This window comes from Heterocephalus glaber, unplaced genomic scaffold (genome assembly GCF_053883595.1).
Source record: "Heterocephalus glaber isolate CG9 unplaced genomic scaffold, H.glaber_assembly_v1.0 deba00001140, whole genome shotgun sequence".
NCBI classification, from domain to species: domain Eukaryota; kingdom Metazoa; phylum Chordata; class Mammalia; order Rodentia; family Bathyergidae; genus Heterocephalus; species Heterocephalus glaber.
In genome coordinates, this window is record NW_028258200.1 from 2,183,073 (window position 1) to 2,209,325 (window position 26,253).

Sequence of the window (26,253 nt, forward strand, 5' to 3'; positions counted from 1 at the left end):
GCGCAGGACGGCGTAGTAACAACGTTCACCACAGGAAACACTAGAGACACGTAAACTGCCGTATACATCGACAGCGTACTGTTTTCACGGGAAATGGAAATGCTTCAGAATTATGGAAACAAGACCCTGAAAAACCTCAAAGGGTGTCAGGGTGGCCGAGATTCCCGGAATCACGGAGAAAACACCGGGTGCTGATGCTTCACACTCTTCCCGAGGCCTCGCTTTAGGGGCTGGCCCTGGAAAAGGGAGCCGAGAGGGAAAAGGGTGGGGACCCTTATTCACCCGTGGAGGTGGCATCCGGATGCAGCGCTCAGGGCACAAGTGCCGCGGGAGTGGGGAGATCCAAGCAGTGGAGGATCCTGAGCTGTTGGGCCTGGGCTGTCCTACAAGGTGGCCAGGGATACGTAAGGTTCTTCTAGGGAGCTGAGTGTATACCGAGGAGTCTGAGGAGTGTAGATGAAGGCGGGGTGGAGGAAGCGCTCGTACCCCAGGTGTGAACACCTCCCCTCGAAGCCTCCCGCACCTGCCCTCCTTACATACCCAGTCCAGAGGCCAGCAGCACCTACTGACCTGAAGCACAGAAGCTCTGGTGTGGGAAAGGTGACAAAACAACTTTTAAATGGTTCTTTATTCATAAACTTGATGCAAGTTTACAAAATTTACTGTACATTGCCAAATAAATCTGCAATGAAAAAATCCAAAAAACAAAGCATGCCAAATGTGCAGCCATCGTTCTGCAGAGCTGCCCCTCATCCACAGCGAGGTCAAGGTTTAGCCTTAGGCTCAGAGAACTTCATTGCTTTGAAGAACTCTGCCCCCTCGCTGGTTCTCTGAGCGACTGGCAATCAAGTGAGCAGAATGCCAGAAAACCTCTGCCTGCTCTCCTCTCCACCAAAACCAGACCTCAAGAATAAACACCACAGCAATGCAGAAGCCAGTCTCAGGAGTACCAAGGTAAGAGCTCAATCTTGAAGCAAATGCATAAGAAAAACTTTTCAACTTTTAACTGGCTCGTGCAGAAAAATGTGCTTCTGGATGTCCTTTTAAAAGTGCTTATCTGCTAGAACTTTTTTTATCGAGCTTGGTTTTATAAAAAAATTACTAAACAGGACTGATTCAGGTAAGGCAATAAGATGGAGAGTACCTTGATTTGATCAGGTTTCAGAAAGGAATTAACAAAGAGCTCCTATTAACTTTTAATATAAAGGCCATTGTTATAACGACTGTATAGCAAAAATTTGTAAAGTCTCCAAATTAATTATCTTTTTGAACTTGTGTAACTTTTGCTTAAAGAGTCTGTCTTTATGACAGTCAATTTATAAGTCTATTAGCTTACACAAATAATTGCAACACCCCGTTAATAAATGGAAAGGTCAAATGACTTTAAATACTTTCCAGCTCCACTGCGTGGCTCCTCTGTATGAAAAACACTGAATGGACAAGCAGCAGTGAGCCCAACAAGCCTCACCCCCAAGGGAATGAGCACTAGAGCGGGAGCCTCTGCTAACAAGGACAAGAGCTCAGGACAGTCCATGACTTCACATGAACATTACCAACTTCAACAACTTTATGAGCAGGTTTCTGGACATTATTTTGGCAATATCACAAAATGGTTTAGACCTGGAAAAGTTGGATTTAGAAGACCTAAATTTTCTAAACCAACATTGAACATCAGTTAAACTTTTATTGGCTCTAAATGGAACAGTATTTTGAAAATCCTTGCAACCCATGGGCTCGATGTTAGGGAAGTCACTGTGACATCACAGCTTCAGTGACCTGATGCTGACTTGCCTGCTTCAAGATTTCACTTTTCAAGAAAGAGATGGCAAGGGGTGGTGGTGCCTGTATTGGTCAGGAAGAATTCAGTAGGGGCCAAGCTGCTCAGTGAGCAGGTGGAAAGGCCGGAACTAAGGCTGTGTCAGTGTCGGGTTATCCACTAAAGATCTAGGAGTTAAGGTCTCCGTGCAGTTGTCACGGCACTCAAAGCTTGCATCTGCATGTTGGAAAGGTTTTCTTTAAAGCAACATTGGTCCAGCTACACAGAGTCAACATATTTAGCCGTCTTCCTTTGGAGGAGTGTACCAGCCTGAAACAGAATGGAACCAAAGTTAAGATCATTTCCTTGGTAATTTATGGCCTATGATCACAATTTGGTGCTTCAATTTGCGGTAGCAATTAAACTTGCACTTGGGTTAACACAGCACACTGATAAATTCACAATATAAAGGTATGCATTTCCTGTAAATAGAGTGTACTTGAGTTTTCACATGAGCTCTATTAATGGCATCCCTAAAGATAACAGTGTAGTCTGTGCCATCAGATTAGATACTAAATATCGTATCAATTTTGTATCTAAAAGTAAACCTTGCTGAGATCTATTCCCCAAGCAAAATCCTGCCATTCACAGTAAGAGAAACAGGAAGGAGGCCACTGAGGCCAAGTGAGCAGGCCTAAGGCCAGAGCTGGCAGGAGAAGCCCCAGGAGAACTGTCGCTATGGTACCACAAGGGGTTGTGCTGGTGTACTGTAATCTAGAAAGGGACTGAGAGGGGGTGGCCAAGTGTTCTCACTACAAAAAATGGTAACTGAGAGGTAATATATTAGATTTAGATATTCTAAATCTAACACACATAATTTTATCTGTTAAAGTAAATTAAAAATGACATAAAAGTTTTAAAAATTTAAAAATTAGAATCCAACCCTCCTGATTTTGAATCTATTGCACTTTCATCATGGCTGAACTTTCACACACACACACATTCTCTCATTTCCCTCTCTCTCTTGCCCTCTCAGACTTTTCTGAACATATTTTTCAATATAAGTTGTAATGTCTGATTTAATAAGATCAGGGCAAAAAAAAAAAAAAAAAAGATCAGGGCAAGGTGATGTATACCTGTAATGCCAGCTATGTGAGAGGCTGAGGCAGGGGATCACAAATTTAAGCCTAGCCTGGGCAACTTAGCAAGACTCTGTCTCAAAATAAAAATCTAAAAAGGGCTGGGAATGCAGTGGTCGTGGGGTTCAATCCCTGGAACCACCAAAAATAAAGAGAAATAAAGGGGCAAAAATGTGACTGCTACTCTCTATAGTAAAGGCAGATTAAGTGCTGTTTGGAGTGAACTGTCAAAGGAACATACCAAATATGGAATATTCCAAAACGTGTCAAGACACATGGTTGTGTAGTACAGACATTCCTCATTTAACACCCTGTTTAACAACTGTCTATACGTATACTTACGCCCTGCCACCTGGACTCCACCCATCTTTTTGGTACAGTTCTGTACACCCTTTGATACAGCCTCAATGTCTTTTTTTGGAACAGTACACCTTATTTGTATAATTTTTGCTGACTACTGTACAGTACAATACTGTAGTTTTATGTTGTTATAAATTAGTATTGTAAGAGTTATGCAAATAAAAGCAAAGTCATCAAGTTGGAGTTTCCCTTGACCACTTCTTTGTTGTGAATACTTTAATGTACATACTATACACAATTCCTCATTTAGTGACCAATTCATTTCAACGATCCAGTCCCAAGACTAGAACTTGGTTGTTAAACAAGCGCTATCTGTAGTCTACAGGCCCCTTTGGGTTTCACGAATATGGTGCAATTATTATTCACAATTATCAATACCTAGGTCTTGCCTTCAAATTTTATCATCTTCCTCTTAGCATGAAACTTTGGTTTGTTAATACCATTTCCATAGAAATAATCACTAGAAAAGCGACAAGTTGATTTTGTCATTAAAGTAAAAGTAAGTGCAAAATGCAAACCTTAAGTTACAAACGAACACATTTCTAGGAAAATAAATAGCACTTTCTATAAACACATCCCTTCAGGAACCCAGAACACTGAACAAAGGGCACCAGTCACTCCCTCCCCACAGGAGTGTTCTGCTATCAGCACTTAGGTACAAAGTGCTTTGTGTATGCTCCTTTCCTTTACAGCTTGGGCACTGCAGCACTGTGCCAATTCAGGAAACTAAAGCAGAAAGATAATTTGTTCAGAGCCACAGAGCTAGTGGGTGAAACCAATGGCACTTAAAAATGGTCTTCCAGGTCTAGGTTTCTTACATCAGTATGTAAAGACAAAATCCTCAAAGCATGTTCATTGGGAATATAAGCAGAAGTTAAGGGCCAATATGAAAAAATATTTTCTTTAAAGATACACTCTTCATTGTGTACGGTCATGAAGCACTAAGTAATCTGAAGATGTTTCTCACATGGCTGGCTGTGACCCTTATTGCATTTATTCAATTCTAACAGAATTCTAGACATAGAGCAGTGCCCAGTAACCCCATTCCTACCCTACTAGGACACTTTTCAGGTGGGCACAGTGACTCATTTATCCATCTAGTCAGAATCTGACTCAAGGCACCTAAGCAAGTATGCAGAGCAAAAAGATTTTTAAAAATCACAGTGTTGCTGGGGATTTAGCACAGTCACACTACGCCTGCCTGGCAAGTGCAAGGTCCCAAAACCAAAAAAAAAAAAAATCACAGCATTAATAATTCATCCAGAGATTTTGAATGCAGCACAAATTAAATGTTTTCACTGTGGCAAAGATAACTTGGTAAGATAATAAAGCAAAAACAAAAATAAAACAGTATAAATAACAATTTCATAAATACTTATTAAATAAAACGTACCATTTTTCTCATGTATCTGTACGATGGAATTGTAGGACTGTTGGGCTCTTGCCAGATTATACTGATTCTGAAAGAGAATTACACATTTTAAATCAAAATTAACTAGATGAAAATTGTTATGATAAACTTACAGATGTATTGCAGTTGTGTTTCAAAGAACACAACCACACTTCTTAAACAATTTTAAATACCCTTAATACCCTCACTTTTCAATTTCATTTTCTGCAAAAGAACAAAACCAAAACTGTACTCCCAATAAAAATCTATAATCTTCCCAGTTATTTCTCTTCAGTCTTCCTACCACTGGACAAAGACAAAGCTTTATAGTTCTGCAGTCCTCTACATATGGATGGATCAAGTTAAAGGATTCTCCTTGGATGTCAGTGAAACTCAAACCATCTTCTTCCTCACTGACTTATATCCAAAAAGCAAGCTGTGGAATATTTTCAGATTAGAAAACATTGAGCTTCAAGCACTATACATACATGTCATTGAGATTCTCAGTTGGAAATCTACAGAATGTCCACAATTGGTTCCAAGTCATGATTTACTAAAGGAGCCCTCTTTTGTTAAAAATAGTCTTCTTCAAAGAGCTGATCCTAGGGTGAAATTTGTTCTTGGAAGCACAACTGCCCTACACCTTAACTTCAACTTCTACATCCTGCGAACTCCCCATTGTGGTATGTACTGTCCACTGTTTTATGCCACAGAATTGTTTGAGTAATAAATTTGCATGGCAGGAGGAAGCTGGGCATGGTGGTGCACACCTGTTAATCCCAACACTCTTAAAGGCTGAGGCAGGAGGATTCCAGGTTCCAGCCCAACTTGGGCAACTTAGCAAGACCCTGTCTCAAAATGAAAAATAAAAAGGGCTATGGATCTAGCTGAACACAAAGGCCCCATGTTCAATCTCCAGTACTGCTAAATTTAAATCAAAACCTGTTTGAAAACATTGTAAGTAAAAACTCATTTTTACCTGTTCTAGAGCCACCTAGACCTTCATCTCCTTCACTTTAGCCACGCTACTCGTTATTACTGGTTTCTTTTGTGTCCTTAGGTTTACAGGGGCATCCTGTACAGCCCATCGCCACAGGAGCAACCTTGTCCATATACATTTGCAAAGCACTGGCAACATGTCTGCAGCAGAACTGCTGAGCTGCAGGACAATGGCACCTCTGGCCTCTTGTCACCGAGGGATGTTGCTCGAGCATCCTGCAGGTGCTCCCATCATCTGAGGCCTCCACACAGCCTCACTGACAGAAGACTTTGAATTTTTGTTATTTCTGACAACAAGTAGAAGACAGATACTCAGGGTGGTTAATTTCCATTTCTATTATTGAGTGATGTTGAGCACATTTCCATATGATCATTAATCATCATTTGGTTTCTATTTCCATAGACTTCTTATAGCCTTTTTCTATTTCTCTTCAGTTTCTAGGTGGTGCAGCACTACCACAGGCATCTAAAAAACTAAAACACTAAAAACATTCAGTAGTGTCACTTCAACTTACAGTGTTTTTCACTGTCTGTATTTTCACAAAAAGGATAAAAATTAAAGACTGAAACAGACTGAACAAAATAGTGACTGACATCCCAAATGATCTTGAAATAGTAGCTTCCCAATCACAGAGCCCATTCTCTAACCACAAGGACAGAATAAGACTGTCAGCCCTGCTGTGCTCAGCGTCACAGCAAGCTGTCCAAACTTCATGTAACTAAAAGCAGTGCTACCTTCCTGCAGTGGGACTGAGCTCTTTCTGGTTTTCTAACTCACAGATTTCTGCTTCCATATTTAGTTATTTTTCTGCTCTGCTTTCCTTTAGTTTGACTATGCTTTCTTTTCTAACACTGAGCTGGAGACTTGACTCACTTTTTATGATTTTTCTAGTGGTAAGGATTCTTAGGGCAGTGAACACTGCTCCGAGTGCTCTTTGGCTTCTGATAGGTAGTGATTAAATTACGGCCATTATCCAGTTACTCTGCAGTTGTAATTTCAATCCCTGTTTGACCTAGATGGTGAGAGGCTAAAAATTCCACAAGAGAGCATTTGTTTTCCGACTTTGTTCTTAACTTATAGTTGTATTTAATTAGGATCAAAGAATATGTATCTCTTTTCTGCTTTTCAGAGTAGAAGTCTGATTCACTGAATAGTTTAGGAGGGAGTGGAGGAAATACGTTTTAGTATTTTCATTACAGCCCCCTCTTCCCCAGAGCTAAGGACTAAACCCTGGGCCTTTGCACTGTGCTACATCCTCAGCCCTTTATCTTTTTAGTTTGAGACTAAGCTGCTATCAAATTGTGATCCTCCTCCCTCCTCCCAGAGTGCTAGGATTACAGATGTGCACTGCCATGCCCAGTTTCAGAATTATTTTTAACTTTTCATTTGTTTTAACCATGATTTAGAAGTATATCTAATTTCTAAATTCATGTCAATTTTTATTAACAGCTTGTCTTCTAATTTTATTTCCTCTTTTTTCTAATTTTAATTGTATATTTAAATTATATGGTTCATGTGGTACCAAATGTATTTAGATCTTCTGACTTCCTTTATACATACATTAATAGATGATGGAATTTTTTTCCATATCCCATATATGCTTGGGAAGCATGTAATACCTAATTATAGACATTTCTCATTTAATGACCGAGTTCCACTCCTACAACTAGGCCCTTAAATGAATTGGGCCCTAGGTGAGGAATTGTATATAGTATGTACATTACAGTATTAACAACAAAGAAATGGTCAAAGGAAACTCCAACTCAATGACTGCTTCTGTTACATGCAGTACTGTAATGTATAACAACATAAAACTACAGTACTCTCCTGTACAGTACAATCAGCAAAAGTTACAGTACTGTGTGAACAAGGTATTCTGTACAAAAAAACACTGAGGCTCTATCAACAGATGTACAGGACTGTACAAAAAAAAATGGGACGTAAGTTTGAGCCACAGGTCATAAGTCTAAACAGCGCACCTCAATCTTAAGTCCAAACACTTGTTAAACAGGTAGGCCCTTCAACGAGGAACATCTGTATTGGTTATAGAGTTCCGTATTTGCTCAGTTACCATATCAAGCCTGTTAAATGGTTATTCAAATCTACATTTTGATATTCTGATTAATATGAGCAAATTGAAGCTGAAATCTCTAGCTTTGTTGGTAGATTTTCCCATTTCTCCCTGTAGTTTTATATTTTTTTCTCTGTATTTTGAAGCTTTCTTGATACATAAAATACAAAACTTACCATATCCTCCTATTTAACTGAGACTTTCATTATTAAGTTGTCACTAATACTTTCTGTTCCAAATTTGTATTTTGTTTGATATTAAGGTACATCATCTGTTTTTGGCCAGTGTCTGCTGACATATCTTATCATCTACCCTCCTTTATTAAAAAAAAAAAACCTTTTTATATTCTCACATTCTTAATTGTTTTGCATTCTCACACTTTAAAATATACTTCTTAAAAACAGACAGTTTTATTTTATTAATCCAGTGTAACTGCCTGGTTTCTTTAGTCTATTTACGTCTGTTGTGACTTGCTTCTATCACCTTACCATACTTCCTACCTTCTATTTCTCTAATTTTTAAATATAATTTTATTATTTCCTCCCGAGATTCCATTAAGATTCCATAATTTTAGATCTCATGTTGATCTGTCTTAACTTCTGCTATATCATCTGTTCTCCATGTCTTTAACACTTTTCTTTATGGTGTGTTTAAAGTTAACATTTAGACTATTTCCTGCAGAGTTTAGAACCCAGGAAGAAAAAACTCATATCATACAAAAGTTTCCACTTTCCTGACTGACAGATATTTCTTAATAAGCAGAAAAAAAGAGAGGAAGTTTCCTCATAATTCACTAAACAAATTCACCTTCTAATACCTATGATCATGTGCCACAAAAACAACCCTTTGGTCAGCACACAGACTGGCAATCCCAAAGCCACCGCTGGTGACAGCACAGCCATCCTAGTGTATGTAAGCACTTTCCACGAGGTTCCAACAGCAATAAAACTGCCTCACTACACATTCCTCCACCTTTAGGCAATGTAGATATATTTAGCAGCCTAACAGTGTTCTGTGTAAAATGGCTGAATATACTTGCCAAGAAAACTGCAAATCATAGGAAATACACAGATTTAAAATAATTATAATGACAGCAATTGATTCCAAGAGATCTTTGGCACAGAACAAAGAGTACTGGTATAGAATTCTAAAACTGGAAGAAACAAAATACTGTCCAACTGAGTAGGTAGAGACTGGGGCTGTGACACTGTCCACACTGACTCCAGTCTCCAAACAGCTTGGCCCAGCACAGGGGCTCAGATGTGGCAGCCTTCTGGGACCTGACTCCTGGCAAGCTGACTGGTGAAAAAAAATGGATTTTACAGAGGCTTACTTGGACACATGCTCTAACGCCGAACTTGCTGCCAGGGAAAACAAGCTAAAATCTTAAGAAACTGCTCAAAATGGCCAAAGCATCAATGTTGCTGATAATGGGAATTCACACACCAGCTTATCACAGCTCCATCGAAAGTTTGCAGATATTAATTCTCACAGATTCATCTGAAAACTACATTAAGACAAAGACCTTTGAGGGCTTCTGTGCATTACATCTTGCTGGAAGTCAAGAACACTGAAAGAGCACAGATTGTTTTAGGAGCTGGAGCAGACCCTAAGGCAACTACTTTAGAAGAAACTACGCCATTGTTTCAGCTGTTGAAAATGCACAGACAGATGTGTTGAGACTGTTGTTCTGACATGGAGCAAATGTTAGTGGATCCCATTCTATGTGTGTATAGAACTCCTTGCACCAGGCTTCTTTCCAGGAAAATGCTGGGATCATAAAATTACTTCTTTACAAAAAAAGAAAACAAGGAATGCCGGGATGACTTTGGAATTGTACCTTCATTTATGGCTGTGCAGTATGGCAAGCTTTTTAGAAGGCTTGAGCATACTTATTCCATCAGATGCAAATGTCAGTTGTGAGGCCTTGGACAAAGATACTCCCTTGTTCATTGCTGCTCAAGAGGGTCATACAAAATGTGTGAAGCTTTTGCTGTCTAATGGGACAGATCATAACTTTTCCTGTAATGAGGACAAGTGGCAGTTAGCCATTCATCCAACTGCACAAATGAGCTACACAAAAATCTAGGGACTTATTAATACCATTTACTAACCAGGTCTGTGAAACTGGGCCAAAATGAGCCCTGCTTACTTAGCAGTATTGGAGGATATGGAAAGTTCCTTCCTGGAGTTACTTCTCCAGAATGACCACAACCCTGACACTCAGATGTACTTGGTCTTTGGAATCATTTGCCCATGTGCAGAGCTTTCCAAAAGGACTGTGGGTTCTTTGGAATTGTGAATATTCTTTTGAAATATGGAGCCAGCTAAATGCACATCATTTAGCATACTGCCTGAAGTATGAGAAATTTTTAGTATTTCACCACTTTTTGAAGTTGCCTATTGGCACCATGGAATTACATATCTGAATTTATAAATAAAGCAATTAAAGCACAAGTGAAATATAAGACGAGGCTGCTGCATCTCCTGCTTGCTAGCTTTGACCTACTGACTCTACTGTGCAGTCCTGGACTGACTCAGTCAGTGATGACTCCCTCTCTTCACTATATAGCTGAGTGGAAGAGATCTCCGCCAAATGTTGAGAAGATGCTCTCTGCTTGTGCCTCAAACTCCTCTTGGGTTCTACGACTGCCTCTGTTCCATCCTTAAACTATCTCTGGGTTGCTTTTTTTTGAAATTCAGTCCACCCTGAAAGCAGAATACTTGCAACCTGACAATTTTATCCTTCAGTTTCCCCTTCCTAGACACCTACATCATTATTTGCTCTATGAAGAGGTTCTAGAACTGGCAGCTCTCCACAATGGAGAAATCAGTGAAGCTACTTAATACAGTTCACATCTTACTCTGAAACCTATAAAGACAAAAGAGCTATGGTGAAGAACTTATTCATGATTGTATAATCACAAAAAAATGACTTTTGTTCATGCAGCTGGTTGGATTTTGGGAGACAATGCTAAATGTGATTGTTTACCGCTGGACTTCTCAGTAAAAAAAAAAACATTGTAAACCTCAAGGATACTACTTTATTGCAGTTTCATCACCAGTACACTTTATGTTGTAATATTTGTTTACCTCACTATTTTCTGGTTTATTCTGCTAATGAACTGTGATGTTCCTGCTAATGCTAGACAGGGCATTTTTCCTCTTATGATTTATGTTTCACTTCATGCCAGCAGCTACACATGGAGTATGCAATAATTTTCTTTGAAAGTGTATACAAATACGATGATGATGATGATGATGATTTGGGGGGGGCTGGATCTCTGTATGTAACAATAAATTTTCCTGTCCTTTAACTTTTCAAAAGAAAATATTGTCCAATTCTATTTCAGATACAGATCTAGTGGTCCACAGAAGTACATTTATACAAAATTACCGGTAAAATATTCTTTCAATTACTCAAAGAGATCTCTGGCCTAAGACCTTCATATTTTCTTTAAAAACACAAACATATCAGAGATTTTTTAAATGATTAAAATTTGACATCAAATTCTATATATAAATAGATGCCAGGAAGACAACAGTAAAAAGAATGAAATGCTAATTTTTTTATGTATTTATAAATAGCCAAATTTAAAATGATCTTTTTAGTTTCTTGTATTTTTACCAGCTTTAGAAATTCTGCATTTAAGAAGCATGTATTTTCTCATTAAAAATAAGTTTCATGTTCTATTACATAATCATCCTACTGCCACATTCAAAACATAAAAACTGTAATATAGCCAGGCACAGTGGCACACACCTATAATCCCAACTATTCAGGAGGCTCAGGCAGGAGGATTTTAAACTTGAAGTCTGCCTGGACAACTGAGCTAGACCCTTTCTCAAAATAAAAAATAAAGGGCCAGGGATTTAGATCAGTGGTGCCACCAGCTGCCTCGCAAGCACAAGAACCTGAGTTCAATCCCTGGTACCAAACCCTAACCCTAACCCTAAGAAATAAATAAAAATAAAAAACAAAAAGGAATGGATGAGGATGTAGCTCAGTGACAGAAAGCCTGAGTCCCATCCCCAGAACCACAAAAACATAAATACAGTATAGATACTGTTAAGAAATTCTATAGTTAAATGTAATTATTGAACACTAGTGAATTGCTTAACTTCTGGGTTTTAAGTGAAATAAATCAGATACACAATATTAAATATCGTAGGGTTTCTCTCATATGAGAAACCCAAATTATAAATAAAGAGCAAAATAAAAGATAAGAAGTAGGGAGATGGATCTTTCTTAAATGGGAAGGGGATGAAGAGATGAGGAAGGAGCAGGGAGGAGAGGGAAAGGGGATGAAAAAAGGAATTAAAATGTGTTGTGTAACAGGTCCCAACTCCACAAAAAGACTGTAAACACTACGTACTACAAGCATGTAGTAACAACAAAAGCTACTGAAACAGTTAAAATAATGTATCAAATGAGATTTTTTAAAGTAACCTTTTCAATTTTTTGCCTTTTCTATATAAATTAAGATTCTAGCAGACTCATGATTTGAAGTACAATATGGTGATAAACATTTTATACTGTGTGAATAGACATCTAATGCAAAATTCACAAAAGATTTTAGGGAAAACATTAAGAAATTAAGAAAAAACATTAGAACAAAATGATTTCTATCACACAAATACTTTTCAAAAACATACTAAATTGAGAATATATCAATTGCATATTTAAACACCTATTGAAAATTAAAATTCCCCCTGGAAAGCTGAGTCTCAGATACTAAAGTGAATAAACCTCAGAACTCAGTGGTTAAGAGCAGAGACTAACGCCTGACAATCTGGTTCTAAACCTTGCTCTGCCATCTGTGACTGAGACAAGTCATCTAACATGTGTGTGATTGTCTCCTTGTTCACAAAATGATGACAATAATCGTATGTATTGTTTAGGTTATTAAGAGGGTTGAAAGAATTAATATACATTTATATTAGAGTCCAGCACACTAAGAATTAACTATTATAGTGTGACCCCAGTTTGGGAAAACCTCAAAGTACATATTATTTTTCATTTATTAGGGCAATAATATCAATATTAAATTTAAATTCTGTAGAGGTGTTTGTCATTGTAAATATAATAAAGACAGAAAGAATTAATGATTTTCAATGAGTATCTCAATTCTCTTACACTTCTGTTTTCTATACTCAAAAAGAAAAACCAAATAAAAATGAAAGAAACTGTCTCAAAAAGAACAAAGACAGGAGAAGCTTCCTAAATAACGTGAAACATGTCTGACAGTGATGTGATTCTTACAGTACCTTATTTGCTCCAAACTGCACTCTGGCTTTGCCTTTCACTAAGGTGGCGTTGATCTGCATGATGACTGACTCTATGGAGTAGGCGCTGCTCCAGCCCTGCAGAAAGAAGCAACCGTCTCTAAACACAGCAGCAGTCCTGTCCTCACTGGAGAGCCTCACACAGCAGCATGCAGGAACTCAACAGAAGCAAATCAGTGTTCAGAAGTTTGTAATACAGGGGGAAAAGTAAAATTGGACCACTTCCAGGATTTCACAAAAACAAAACCATTCTATGTTCTAACCTCCTAACATGAGCAAATATACCACACACTCAACAGTTACCCTACCAAGGGATTCAGCAGCAAGTACAATGTCATTTTACTGGTTTACTTTAAATAGCTTTTTTATTTTTAAAAAGATGATGCTATTAAAAGAAGTTTTTTTAAAAGTAGATGTTATATAAGAATTTTTCTACTTAGCATTTTATATACATAATCAAAACACTATACTGAGGCTGCAAATTGTGAACCACAAGAAAAACAGTCACCTGTTTTGTGAGAAGCTCCATACATAATGCTCCTCCACCCAACACATACCTTAAAAAGAAAAGAAAGGAATCATACAAAATCTTCTAAGACTCTGTGTTCCATCTTAATTTTTAAAATGCCATTACAAAGAAAGTATGCATATAAGATTAGAACACACTACATTGCAAACAGCCCCAAAAAACTATTCTTAGTAACAGAATGCTTTCAAAATTCTGTGATGTCTAAAACTGAGAACTTAGCAGAACACATTCCAGAGAACGGGAGCAGAAGAATCAGTGTCCTTCGCTGGCACCCAGGGTTCCCTGCACGGAAACACTCTCACAGCACCATCACACAGCTGGGTGCCCCTCCCCTCCTCTTAATGATCAGCTGCACAGTGCTGCATGTTCAAGTTGTTTTCCCCATTCTGCAGTGACACTCAAATCCTGACCACAGAGCCTAAGGACTCTTCTCCAAACTAAAGACAATTCTGGGAACCTCCTTTTAGGAAATCGTTATTTAGGTCAAAATTCTTCAGTCTTTTCCACTCTTTCTCAAAAAAAATAATTCCACTCCTCCTTAATGTTACTTTAAATTTCAAAACATATTAAGTAGCATGCCTAAAGACACAAATTGAAGGAATCCTTTCAGATGAAAAACTGTAGTGACTAAGGACAAAATCTCTGAAGCCCCAGCCCAGGACAAACCACTGTGTCCTCTGCCAGGCGCTGCCCCTGCCTTTTCCCTGCCTGTGATTCTGTCATGCCTATCTTGCCAAGACTGTGCTTCTCCCCACAAAACTTCCCAAGACCATTCTAGCCTGCGGAACCTTCTGTCCTGGATCACCACAGGCCTCCTCATGTTGAATAAACTAAATCTCCGCAGAGAGATAGGGAATCCAAAAGCTCCTGGAAACTACTGAGATCACCAACAGCCACAGTGGAACTGCTTAACAGCACACTGGGGAAATTACTCCTCAATGCTCTCACACTAGAGGATTCAAGCAGGGTATCTTTCCTACATTCCTCTTCCAAAGCTTGGGACCTTCTGCAAAGGGGAGATTAAATAGAAGGGAAAGAAACCCTAAAGGAAAAACACTTCAAAAAAATAAATTTGGGGACCAGGGACTTAGCTCAGTGGTTCTGGCCACCTGCCTTGCAAGCGCAAGGTCCCAAGTTCAATCCCTGGTACCAAAAACAAAAGAATTGCCTTCCTTGGGCCTGGGATTTAGCTCAGTGGTTTCGCCGCCTGCTGCACATGCGCAAGGACCCGAGTTCGATCCCTGGTACCAAAAAAGTAAAAATAAAAAATAAAATAAATTTGGGTTGAGAATCTTCAGATTTTTTTTAAAAGTTATTTTTTACATTCCTTTGTATTCCTGAAACACAAGTATCTCCAATTCCCTGAATCTCCCACAGGTCCACAAAAGTATCTCATATTAAGGGATATTTGCTGATTTAACAGAATTAGTCTACGTTTTCATTGGTTTTTCTGTAAATGCTCAAAGACTTGTCATCTGTTAATGAGTGGGCTTCATATTTGATCTGTACATTTTAAAATGCCAAGCTAGACAGGGATTTGTTTCATGACAAAGAGGTGTGCTGCAGACACCTGGTTACCCAAGACCCAGCCACCAACTTTCCTCAGGACCTAGCTCTTCCTCTGAGGGGCACAATCACATGGGGGGGGGGGGGGGGATGTTCCCATTTGTAAGTCAAAGGAAATGCATTTCTACAAGCACATAATAGCTACTGTGTAAATGTTTGCTAGATGTATAAATCAAGACAAGTATTTTAGTACCTACACAAAAGGGAGAGAGGTAAACTTTTCCTTTATATCACTATCAGCAACATTTATGCCTACAAGAAGTGGCCAATTCTACTGTCAATATGTGTTCCAAACTCTTACTTCTCTTTGCCTCCAAAAGGTTCATGATGAATGTTAGGACAGTTCAAAGATGCTAAAAAAAAAAAAAATTCTGAGGATCATCTAAGGAAAATGATATGCCACATACACAGGCAAAGCAATGTTTTCAATTTTTAAAAGTTTCAGTTACTCATGATTTTTGTTTTTTGTTTTGGTGGTACCAGGGATTGAACCCAGAGTCTTCATACTAAGCTACATTCCCAGTCCTTTTTAATTTTTGAGACAGTTCTTACAAAGTCATTAAGTTGCCCAGGCCAGAACTGACCTTACAATTCTCTTGCCTCAGCTTCTCAGAGTGTTTGGATTACAGGCATGTACCACCACACCCACTTTAAGTGTTATAGCAAGTACTATCCTAAGCTCTGCCTCTTCAGGCATTCAATTTATTATTATTATAAAAGAAGCCACTCATAAAAGGTCACCTTTGGTATTATTCTATTTATATGAAATGTCCAGGATAGGCAAATCTACAGAGAATGGTGCTGGCAGGGTCCGTGGTGAGAACGAAGGGTAAAGGGATTGGGTCTTAATGGGTATGGGGTTTCTTTTTTTTTTTTCAGTACTGGGGATCAAACTCAGCACCTTGTGCTTGCAAGGCAGACAAGGTGCCACTGAGCTAAATCTCAGGCCCTAAGGTTTCTTTTTAAGGTGATGAAGATGTTTTGAAGTTAGGTAGTAGTAATGGTTGCACAAATCTGAATATACTAAAGGCCACTAGGTTGTATACATTAAGCAGGTGAGTTGTATGTGAATTGTATCACAATGCAACTGTTATTTAACAGCTTTGCTATGACAAGAAACAGAGAAATAGGGTAGTAGATAGAAGTAAGATATAAAACATATAGCAAAAACTACTCAATAAACTATACAGAATCACAGAAGGCTTTTAAACTGTTCCTGGGTTCTGAGATTGCAAGTTCTGTGTTTTTTAGTATTTCAAATTATTTAGGTCACCTTAAGTCAATAATTCTTTCTCTGCGGGGCCGGGATTTAGCTCAGTGGTTCCGGCGCCTGCCTCACAAGCGCAAGGACCCGAGTTCGATCCCCGGTACCAAAAAAATAATAATAATAATAGTAATTCTTTCTCTTCACTTAAGAGTTGATGCTAAAAACTAGGTTACCTTAATCCTGCCTCAAATGAGCATCCACATTTCACTCTTCTTTGCATTCTCTTCTTGTGCACTAGCTTCAGCTCCCACACTTCAGCCTGAGACAGCGCAGCTCTCAGTGAGTGCTATGTCCTTCCAGGCTCCAGAAGCACCATGTGTCTACTGTCAGCATTCATCTTTTTATAACGTTTCCTTAGTATTATTCCCCTCTTTCTAGCCAGGTAAAATAAGATGAATCCAATACCCACACTTAAGTCTGCTTATCAGAGAGATGGTAAAAAACAAAAAGACCTGTCGGTGATCCAGGATGCTGGACAAATGCAAGTTAATATGCCAGCAGTATTTTAACTATGAAAAAATAAAAACTATGGCTTGATAGGTAGCAAAAAGCTGATACTGTGAGCAAGAGACACAAAGGTTAAAAATTTACCATCTTTCAGTCCTATGTTTACTTTGTATATGTAAATATTTGACTGGGTTACCCAACATTCAATTCTTAAAATTGATTATGAGGTTTTGTGATAGGAAAAACACTTTTATTATCTAATTTAAAACAGCATAGGGAAGGCTTTAAATCCAAAATGAAATTTTACACAATTCTAAATAACTTTGTTTTATGCTCAATTACTCTATTCCCTCATCATAATAGTATATGTGAGATCAGTTCTGTAACAGATCTGTCAGAAAGAACCAAGCTTTTACATGAGGATTTGTAGATCCCTAGGGTCCATTCCTGAGATTACTTTTTCTTGCTCTGCAGCAGAAAATATCCAAGAATTACTCACAATTTTGGACTTCTGATAAAGCAGCATTTCCCAAAAAGCAAACCAGAGGACCTATTCTTCTGAGATGCCATAGGGTGAAATATGAGTTAAACAGATTTGGAAAAGTTGCTTAACATCTTCTTAGAAAAGTCATGTTAAGGTTCCAGGAGGTCACTTGGTAATGAATATCATGAGCTTGCTCCTGCAATCCTTTCAAAACACACCCCTATTAACATCTCAGCATTGGTACGCACAGAGCGTTCTGGGAAATATGGCAAGGACTAGGTGGCAAGGATCAGGTAAGTGAGCTCTTTCAGGAGCAGAGCAAACTTTTATGGTGTTGCATCAGTCAGAATGGGCTCAGCACATTCATAAATACTGAATTTTTTTAAAGCCACCTTCTTTTGCCTGAGCTTTACAGACAAACTTCATCCCTATTATCAATACCACAGCTAACACACATTCTACCTATACAGAGAAATGGTTCTTCATAGGACTGGATCCCACAATACATATAAAAAGGGAATGTAAAGCAAAAGAACTAAATGTTCTGTAAGGAGTTAGGAGCAAATTTCTTCAGAGAAAGGTTTTTGTAGTAGGTACACACATTTTTAACCTAAATGTAACCATTCCTGTCTCAACCACAGAAAGAATCAATTTAAGGGTGGATTATTTTTAGATTTCATTACTAGAATACAGATTATCTCACAAAGTAAATTAATCAGCTGAATGTTTTTCTCAAGTTAGTTTAATTGCTTCTATGTTGGCAGTCTGTACAACATTTCATAACTAACCTAGGTACAAATTCTAGTTTTCCTACCCTCCGTACAACTTCTATTCATGAAAAAGAATCACTACAACATCAGGGGAAGTGCACAACAATTGCCACTTGATTCCACTCAAATGCAGCCAGTCCACTGCAAGGCAGGTGCCAGCTCCACAGGCCATGGGAGCCAGCCCCCCCTAGAGGCCTGGCTGAGGGGCCCAGCATGTGGGAATCACTCCCACCAGAACTCATATCCTCAACTACAATTCAAATTTGAAAAGCACTAGGTTTTTATGGTAAATATATATAAATAAGAACCATTAAAAACAGATTCTACCTATAAGAAAGTAAGGATTTATACCATGGCTCTGAATGTGGGCCCCAAAGTAGCAGCATCAACTTCACCCGAGAACTTCTTAGAAATGTAAATTCTCAGTCCCCACTTTGGTCCTGCTGAATCAGAAACTTTGAAACAGCGGCCTATAGCAATCTAGGCATCCCAGTGTTTTACCTAGCTCTACAAATGATTCCCACATACACTACCAAAAAAAAAATCACTTAAACTTACCCCCCTGAGAGAACAGGTAACACTACTCGAACAAATGGAGGATCAAATGGAAAGTTATCCTAAAAAGCAAATAAGCAAGTTTAATTTTAAGGACATCCTTAATACTATATTACTTAGAAGATTTTAAAATTATCAATAAAGAATGTATATATTTATTATCTGACAATGACAGTCATAAAATCAATACCAGCAAGTAAGATGAAATAAAAACCAAAACAAATAAAGTTAAGATCAGGCCTGAATAGAACAGTGTCTTGGTAAATTTATTTCACTAAGTGGTTCCATTCCTAATAGACCTATACAAAGGAATCATTAAAGTAATGGATTTCGGGCTAGTTAACAAGACAGGATGGGCAAAATTTGATAATTACAGGTTTGTGTGCAGAAAGAAAAAGAGAACTCCACAGAAAGAGCTTTTTCCCCCTTGGCTTTTCTTCCAGCTACAGAAGAGAAGGAGATGAGGTTAACTGAGTAGAACTCACAGACTCAGGGCTGGCAGATAAAAAATTAGAACTCCAGAGTCCCCCAAGGAGAGGCATTGGTAAATCTACACTTTAGGTTAGGTCCCTGAAGACAAACTATAAGCTGCCCTGGAAGAAATCAAGTCCAACTTTAAATCAGCTCAATCCCTGATGGAGTGAGTCCCTCCTGGGTGCTACTGTCCACGCTCCTGAAAGGAGCAAATGCAAGTCCTTTCTGGAGAAGCTCATCCAAAGCTGCAGACCCACACTGCAATGTTTCATACACAGTGTCTATGAATAAAAATAAGCAGCTGGAGGAAACTTAAAGATGATACAATCAAAAAACCAGAGAAACAACCCACAGACACAAAACCACAGGGACTGAGCTAAAAGACAAGATTGAAAACCTAGCAGAGAGCAGCAAACTGTAATATGGAACCATATGGAAATTCTGAAATTTAAGAGACAGAATAACTGAAATTAATAACTCAATGGATGAGTTTAACCACAGCAGGAACTTAGTAGAAAAGAGTCAGTAAACTGGAAAATACGTCAGAAACATCCGAATGAAAACCGAAAAACAAAAAGGTGGAAAAAAACAAGACACAAGATAACACGCTGAAATGGTTTACCACACACATTGAGTCCTAGAAGGAGAAGAGAACAGAACCAAAGAGCTGAGCACTTTCCAAAACCGGTGCAGGACTGTTAAGGCTTGGCTCTTGACCGTCCTCAAAGCTGGTAAGTGTTTCAGGAGGTGGTGGGAAATTCTATGGCCAGGGCCTAGCTAGAGGAGGTCAATGGGGGTACTTCTAGAAGCTGTGCTTTGTCCCCTTCTATACTGTACCTCTCTCCTCAAAATCAACCTTTCTTCTTTTAAACTGTTTATCTTAGGGATTTTGTCACAGCAATGAATGCTCAAAAGATACCACAAGATTTAACCACTATTAAGTAGTTCAAAAGAAAGAATAGAGGCTACAGTAGAGTACCGTTGCTTCAATATGTTGAAAGAAAGGAACTGCTAACCCAGAAAACACGTCTCAAAATAAAACAAAACCAGCACTCTGGGAGGCTGAGGAGGACCACAACTTTGAGGCCAACTGAGCAACTCAGCCTCTTAGTGAGCTAAAAATAAAAATGGGAGAGGGAGTTTTGCCCTGGGGATGGAGCTCAATGAGAAGGCTCTATGTTCAAGCCCTGGTTGGGGGAAGGGGGATAAAAATAGACATTTTTCTCTTCACAGACTCATACCCTAAAGGAAAAAGGACATTTCTAGGTAAGAGAAAGATGATCTTAGATGAAAGAATAAAGAGCATTAAAATGCAAATAAGCAGGTGGGTCCCAGTGAATAAGTGTAGGGTTTTAGATAAGCATGGAACTAAAATGCACAACAGCCACATATTTGGCAAGGAGTACATGAACTGAATGTGTTCTAATTCTTCTACTGACAAGAAAAAATACAAATTAACAAACTGATGTTATATACTGACAAGTCGAGATATGTACTGTGATTGTAAAGGAGGAAGGAAGAGTAGGTGAGCATATAGCTACTGCACTAATACAGGTGAAAAACTGGAGTAAGGAAAAGCAAAAAAAAAATGGAAGAAACAGAAAGCATGGAAGCACGGAGCAGGAAATACAAGCAGAAAATCACCTGTAGGTTAGCAGATTAAAACCCAGTTGTTAGCACTAATATTAAATCCAATGGACTGACTGTTCCAACTAAAGTCAAAGATCACCAGACTTGATTAAAAAAGTATATAAAGAGAACAAGATGAGCTAGGAAATAAGGAAAGAAAAGAAACTCTAACAACTTCTCAAGCTAAGAAGCACAATCCCCTTTTTGAAATTCTTAGTTTTGGAAACTGTTTTCAGAAGAGAAAGAGCTTTTCTGCTAACAAACTGAAGCACACATGGTGGAAAACTGGCCACAAGTGCAAGTTCTCTGCCGTGAAGAGGCCAAGAAGGCTGCCCCTTCCCTCCCTACAGAAGTCAGACAGGACAGTACCCTCCTTCTAATGGAGACAGCCAGCACGGCTAAGAGAAGCCATCTTCCCCCTTCAAACAAAATGGGACTAAAGGAAACAACTAATGCCTTTCAGAAGACCAACCTGAGACCAAACAAACATTTGGTTCACCAGTCATTTCAAGAAACACAAAAATACAAGTTCAACTGGAAAGAAGAGCGGGGCATAATTTCGTTAATTTACTTTTGTTTTTGGTACCGGGGATCGAACTCGGGACCTTGCACTTGCAAGGCAGGCGCCGGAACCACTGAGCTAAATCCCCGGCCCTCAGTAATTTACTTTTAACTAGCTCCCACTGCCTACCCTTCCAGTACGACCCTAAGGAACATAAAAATTATGGAAATTCAATTCTATGGGCGGAGGAAGATCAAGCACACATCTGACGGTTAGAATGGATCATCTTACATTTCTATTGCAACTTAGTGAAGAATCTACCTACACAAGATACCAATTTGAATGACAGCTATGATAGATAACCTATTAAGCAACTCACCATTTACCTGTAATTTAAAAACATAATGGAAGACATTGTTACAGAGCTTGGTATAAAACACAACCTCATTTAATCTTCTATTATTTACCCCTTTAAATTTATCATGCCAAATAGGTGACTACAAAACCAAGTCAAGAATTATCTTCAACTAATTCTTCAGAATAATTCTTCTGAATTAAAATCTAGGGATTCTACTCCATAAACTTCACCCTGGAACTCAACTAATCCAGATTTTACAGAAATAAAAAGGAGTTCTTTAGCCAAAAAAGAAAAAGAAGTTGAAGATGATTGTGAAAATGGAAACTTGAGTTACGTTGGTGTACTAATTCAGAAATGAGAAGCTCAGGCTTTACAAAGATGTCATAGAGTTATCTAATTTCCCACTTAGCATCTTGGCCTTCAAAGGATGAAGAACATTCTATTTTTAAGATTGTATCACAAGATGACTCTATATAATTACAAATCATTTGCTTATACTGAGTTGAAAACTACCTCTATAATTTGACTCAGTTCTAGTTCTGTGTTCACCAAAAACAAAACTAATGCTTTCAACTACACAGTCCTTAGGATTGCTGAAGACACCCACTCTCTCACCTCCAAGTCCACAATTTAACCAGCTATCTTATGATATGGGCGAGAACCTCTTTCCACTCTTGGTTACTATTCTCTACATTAACTTAGATTTGTCTAAATAAACCCTTCTTAAAGTACCACCCTGAAATTCAATTCAGTAATTCAGATGTAGCCTGAAGAGTAAGAAAACTCACTTCCTTAAAAGCATAGCACATCAAATTTACGAAGCTGCTGACCAGGTCCCATTCCTGATTATGTTCTAATTCAACCTCTATTTTTCTCATTGTTCCTAACTCTCAAGTTGTCACTGTGGGCACCTGAGGCCCTAAGTGTATATGGTTCTGGCTCCTTCCTGTGAATCTTGCTGAGTCGTCCTGCTATCCTCCAGTCTGTGAAACCTGATATTAATAACTTGCCAATTTGGTGTAAGATCTTTTCATAACATCAATTAACACAAGAAGATCACCTTCTTCCCAGGCCTCTTAAAAAATACTCCAACCCTAGAAAAGGCCCTTCTTTCTGTTGTCAGGAGCCATGGTCCAGAAACACAAATCTGCTACAATTTCAACTGTTTACCTCCCAGATCATCCCTTCCCTGAAGTTCTACCTAGAGCAGGAAAATATAGTGAATGTGAACCTGCAGTCACAAGTCCTCCTGGCCAAGACTTCATATTCTTCTAACAAATGCCTCCCAAGGAGGAAGTGACAAGGAGGGGCACACAGGGGGCTTCAAGGTACTAAAAAGGTTCTATTTCATAAGGTTGGTGTTGGGCACATGAATGTGTGATTTAATATTAAAATATTTTACTTTTTTTTTTTTTTTTTAATCTTTTCACAAATTACTTTCCTAGTTTTTCACAGTTGGTTGGTTGGTTTTGCTTAGTCATTTCATTCATTGCCCTACAGGAATTAGTAAAAGTGAAGCGTCATCAGCATGTGCAGTAGGTAGACATGAGACACATTCTAGAAAAACAGCCCAGTGGACACAGATGCACTTTCTATAATAACCAAACTGAGGGAACTATCACTCTTGGGCAATTTCAAGAAAGTATAGTTGTAAGATAAACCTCCAAAGAAAAACATGCACATAGAAAACCTACATAAAAAGCTTCCAGAAAATTATTGCCATTCTTCCTAAATATAAAAGAAGTATCCTTTCATGTCTTAATTTTCTTCATTCAAAACACATCATATCCATCTACTCTCACTCCTACTATCACCACCCTACATCAGGTCTTCATTTCCAGCTAAGTGAAAACCCCTAACTAGTCTCCCAGAAATCCACTCTACCCTATCTAATCCCTACTCTGCTACCTGAGGCATAATGACTGTTTAAGACAAAATGAAAAGTCTAACAGATCAATCATGACCTTCCATAAAAACCCCTAAACACTCTTTCTGCATAAAGGTAAGATTCCAGACTTTTCACCACAATTGTTGAAGTCCAGTGGCCTTTATAACACTAATCGCCCACCTCCAGAAAGATGCCTCTTGAAGAACAGGAACCACATTTTAGATGTTTCCAGGTATTTTAAACCATTAGTCTACCTCCCCGAGATGGAAAAAAATCTATCTGCAAGATAACTGTACAGAATTTTTTCTTCTCAATTTAAAAGAACAGATAAAAAGGATGCCCCATATAATTCAAATAACTCCTTAAAATACTTTCTAGTTTTTTTAAACTAAAGAGTTAATATAGTAAGGATTTTAAACCATTATAGCTTATCCATTGTTCATAACTAACATTTTACCTAGATTCCTTTGCTATTCTTTCTAACCTTTATTTTTAGCATCTTAAAAATAACTATTAAATATAACATATAAATCCAGAAAATGATTTAAAAAGAAAAGTACACTTAACAAGTTGTTGTAAAGTGTATGTCCTTTTTGGCTGATAACTCCAGATACGCTCCTTATCGTGACCTGAGTGCTAAGCGCATGTTTGCTCTTCTTGACAGTTTTAATGCCCAGGGATGCATCTGTACATTAGTATTTCTTAGCATTCTTTTCATTTTTGCCCAAGATGCCTTTTTAGAAATTTTTTCTCTCATTTTGCCCACCCTATCTGCCCAGTGGAATTTTTAATGCCACAGAACTGCATCTTGGTTTATGTTTTGAGGCCCCTTGCAGGGCCAAGGTCACTATAATAATGAAGATTTTTTTCACTCCAAGGACCAATTTTCACCCCATTCAGGTGATAGTCTCCAATGAGAATGCATTCCCTAAATTATATTAGTTTTACCTATTTCTAAATTCTATATAATACACAAATGAAATTGTACAAAACAAGTTTAGGGGTCTGACTTCTCTTGCTCAGCACTTTATTTAAGATTCGTCCATCTTGGACATAGCTGTATTCCATTTTATGAATAATATAATTTTCCATTTTATTGGGACTTGGACTTTTTCTGTTTGGGCCATTGTAAATGCTGCTCTGAGCATTCTTGTGTCTGTCTCTTGGTGTGTTGTCAAAATACTCATTTGTCACAGAGAATATTCCTAGAGAATTCCTGAACTATAAGGTAGAAGCGTCTTCTGTACAAATAATACAAAACTGTTTTCCAAAGGAGTTGTACAAAAATATACTCCCATTAGAAGCATATGGAGCCCCAGTACTATTTTCTTACCTTAAAAGAGAAGTTAAGCAAAATATATTCTATGCCTTCTTTTTCTTTTAAGATCTGAAGATCACTGTGCAAAGGACTATCGGGATCAACCCTAAAAATAAAAAAACAAAAGCTAGTTCAAAGAGAATTTTTCTCACTAAATTAAAAAATGAGGCAGTCCAAGAGATAAAACAGAGACCCCAGGCTAAGTTCCAGACAGAGAAGTTCTAAAGCTACTCTATTGTCCTGGGAAAAATAACTCACTGTAGCCTCTAGCTCCTTGGGAATTTAAGCCCAAAAGGAAATTACAGTACTCAGATCTATTGTAATACAGGGATTCAAAATCAATAGTCTAAAGAAAAACAGTCACATGATCATAATTTCCTCAAAAAAGGAAAAACTGAAAAATTATATGATTTCCTAAAGTTATATTATTAGCCAAGGATTTCCAAGGAAAAAAACTGCCACCATCAAAACCATAAAAAATGGAGTCACCAACTACAAAAATTGAGATTTGTCTACAACTGTTCTACATATACAGATCCTACCCAAATCCCTTATTTCAAACATAAACTAAAAAACCCAAAAAAACACAAACTGGTTATCAGTCAGCCTCATCAGGTTATTAAACACATCTTTGTTTCTAAGTTGCCACTGTCTCACAAACTCCATGAAACACCTTATTCCACAGCAGCTCCCTCTTTCTCTCCTTTCTCACTTTATTAAAAACAGTCAAATGTTACAAGAGTAGGTCAACATCAGAGCCACTTACTTCTGCAGCTTCACGTGCCACTCGTACAGACTATCATTTATGAGTTCCACCGAATAGATCCCTGGGAAGATAATACAGCTGGTTACTCTCTACTTCATCATACAGCCATCACAAATGAACAGCCAACAAAAGCTAGAAATTTTGCTATTATATGGAACATCTAAGCTATACTACAAATAAAGTGTCTTACATCCTTAACAGATAATTAAAACAATTAACAGGATTCTTTAAGGAATTCAGGAACTGCTTACTAACTTTGAAACTACAGCTTATTTTAAATCATATGTACATAAGACTTTTCTTCTGTGTACATTGAAACATTTATACAAAATTGAATCCTTACATTGTTTTTAATCTTCAACTTTCTGGGATATCCCAGTCAATATATATTAAGGCTATTGTCAATCTCTGTAGTAATTTATTTTATGCATATACCAGAACTTCATCAAATCTACCTAATATCTGGATTATTAATTTTTTGCCAACATATACAACACTGAAACAGGTAATTACTTAACATTCAAAGATTAAACCAGTGTTCAAATATTTAACTAGTTAGTATTCTACTGATAAAACTTCTAGGTTTCCATAGATATTTAGACTTCTTAGATAAACTATCGGGACTCCTAAACTTCTAATAACTCAGAAAGAAATCTGGCATATTTTGTACTCTACAAAGTAGAATTTGGTTTTTCTTT

General features: G+C 38.0%; 1 protein-coding gene and 1 pseudogene across 7 annotated transcripts in view; one reads left to right on the plus strand and one right to left on the minus strand.

Annotated features, from left to right (window-relative positions):
* Positions 1-610: 610 nt before the first annotated feature.
* Ube2q2 (ubiquitin conjugating enzyme E2 Q2) overlaps positions 611-26,253 on the minus strand; it is a 55,316-nt gene continuing 29,673 nt past the window's right edge. For 3 of the 6 annotated variants that reach the window (XM_004872077.4, XM_087210210.1, XM_087210211.1), the window contains exons 7-13: positions 25,556-25,616; positions 24,805-24,895; positions 18,624-18,682; positions 13,511-13,559; positions 12,985-13,080; positions 4,649-4,715; positions 611-2,086 (exon numbers count right to left, since the gene is read on the minus strand). In XM_004872077.4, the coding sequence (XP_004872134.1) occupies positions 2,055-2,086; positions 4,649-4,715; positions 12,985-13,080; positions 13,511-13,559; positions 18,624-18,682; positions 24,805-24,895; positions 25,556-25,616 (455 nt within the window). In that variant the 3' untranslated portion in view covers positions 611-2,054. Of the gene's footprint in view, positions 2,087-4,648; positions 4,716-12,984; positions 13,081-13,124; positions 13,161-13,510; positions 13,560-18,623; positions 18,683-24,804; positions 24,896-25,555; positions 25,617-26,253 lie in introns of those variants that run through there. The other 3 variants (XM_021250088.2, XM_021250089.2, XM_021250090.2) reach the window with 3 other exon arrangements.
* Positions 779-12,820, plus strand: LOC101696513 (ankyrin repeat and SOCS box protein 3 pseudogene; annotated as a pseudogene). The gene is made up of 2 exons (XR_015450928.1): positions 779-954; positions 5,706-12,820. The product of XR_015450928.1 is annotated as an ankyrin repeat and SOCS box protein 3 pseudogene (transcript).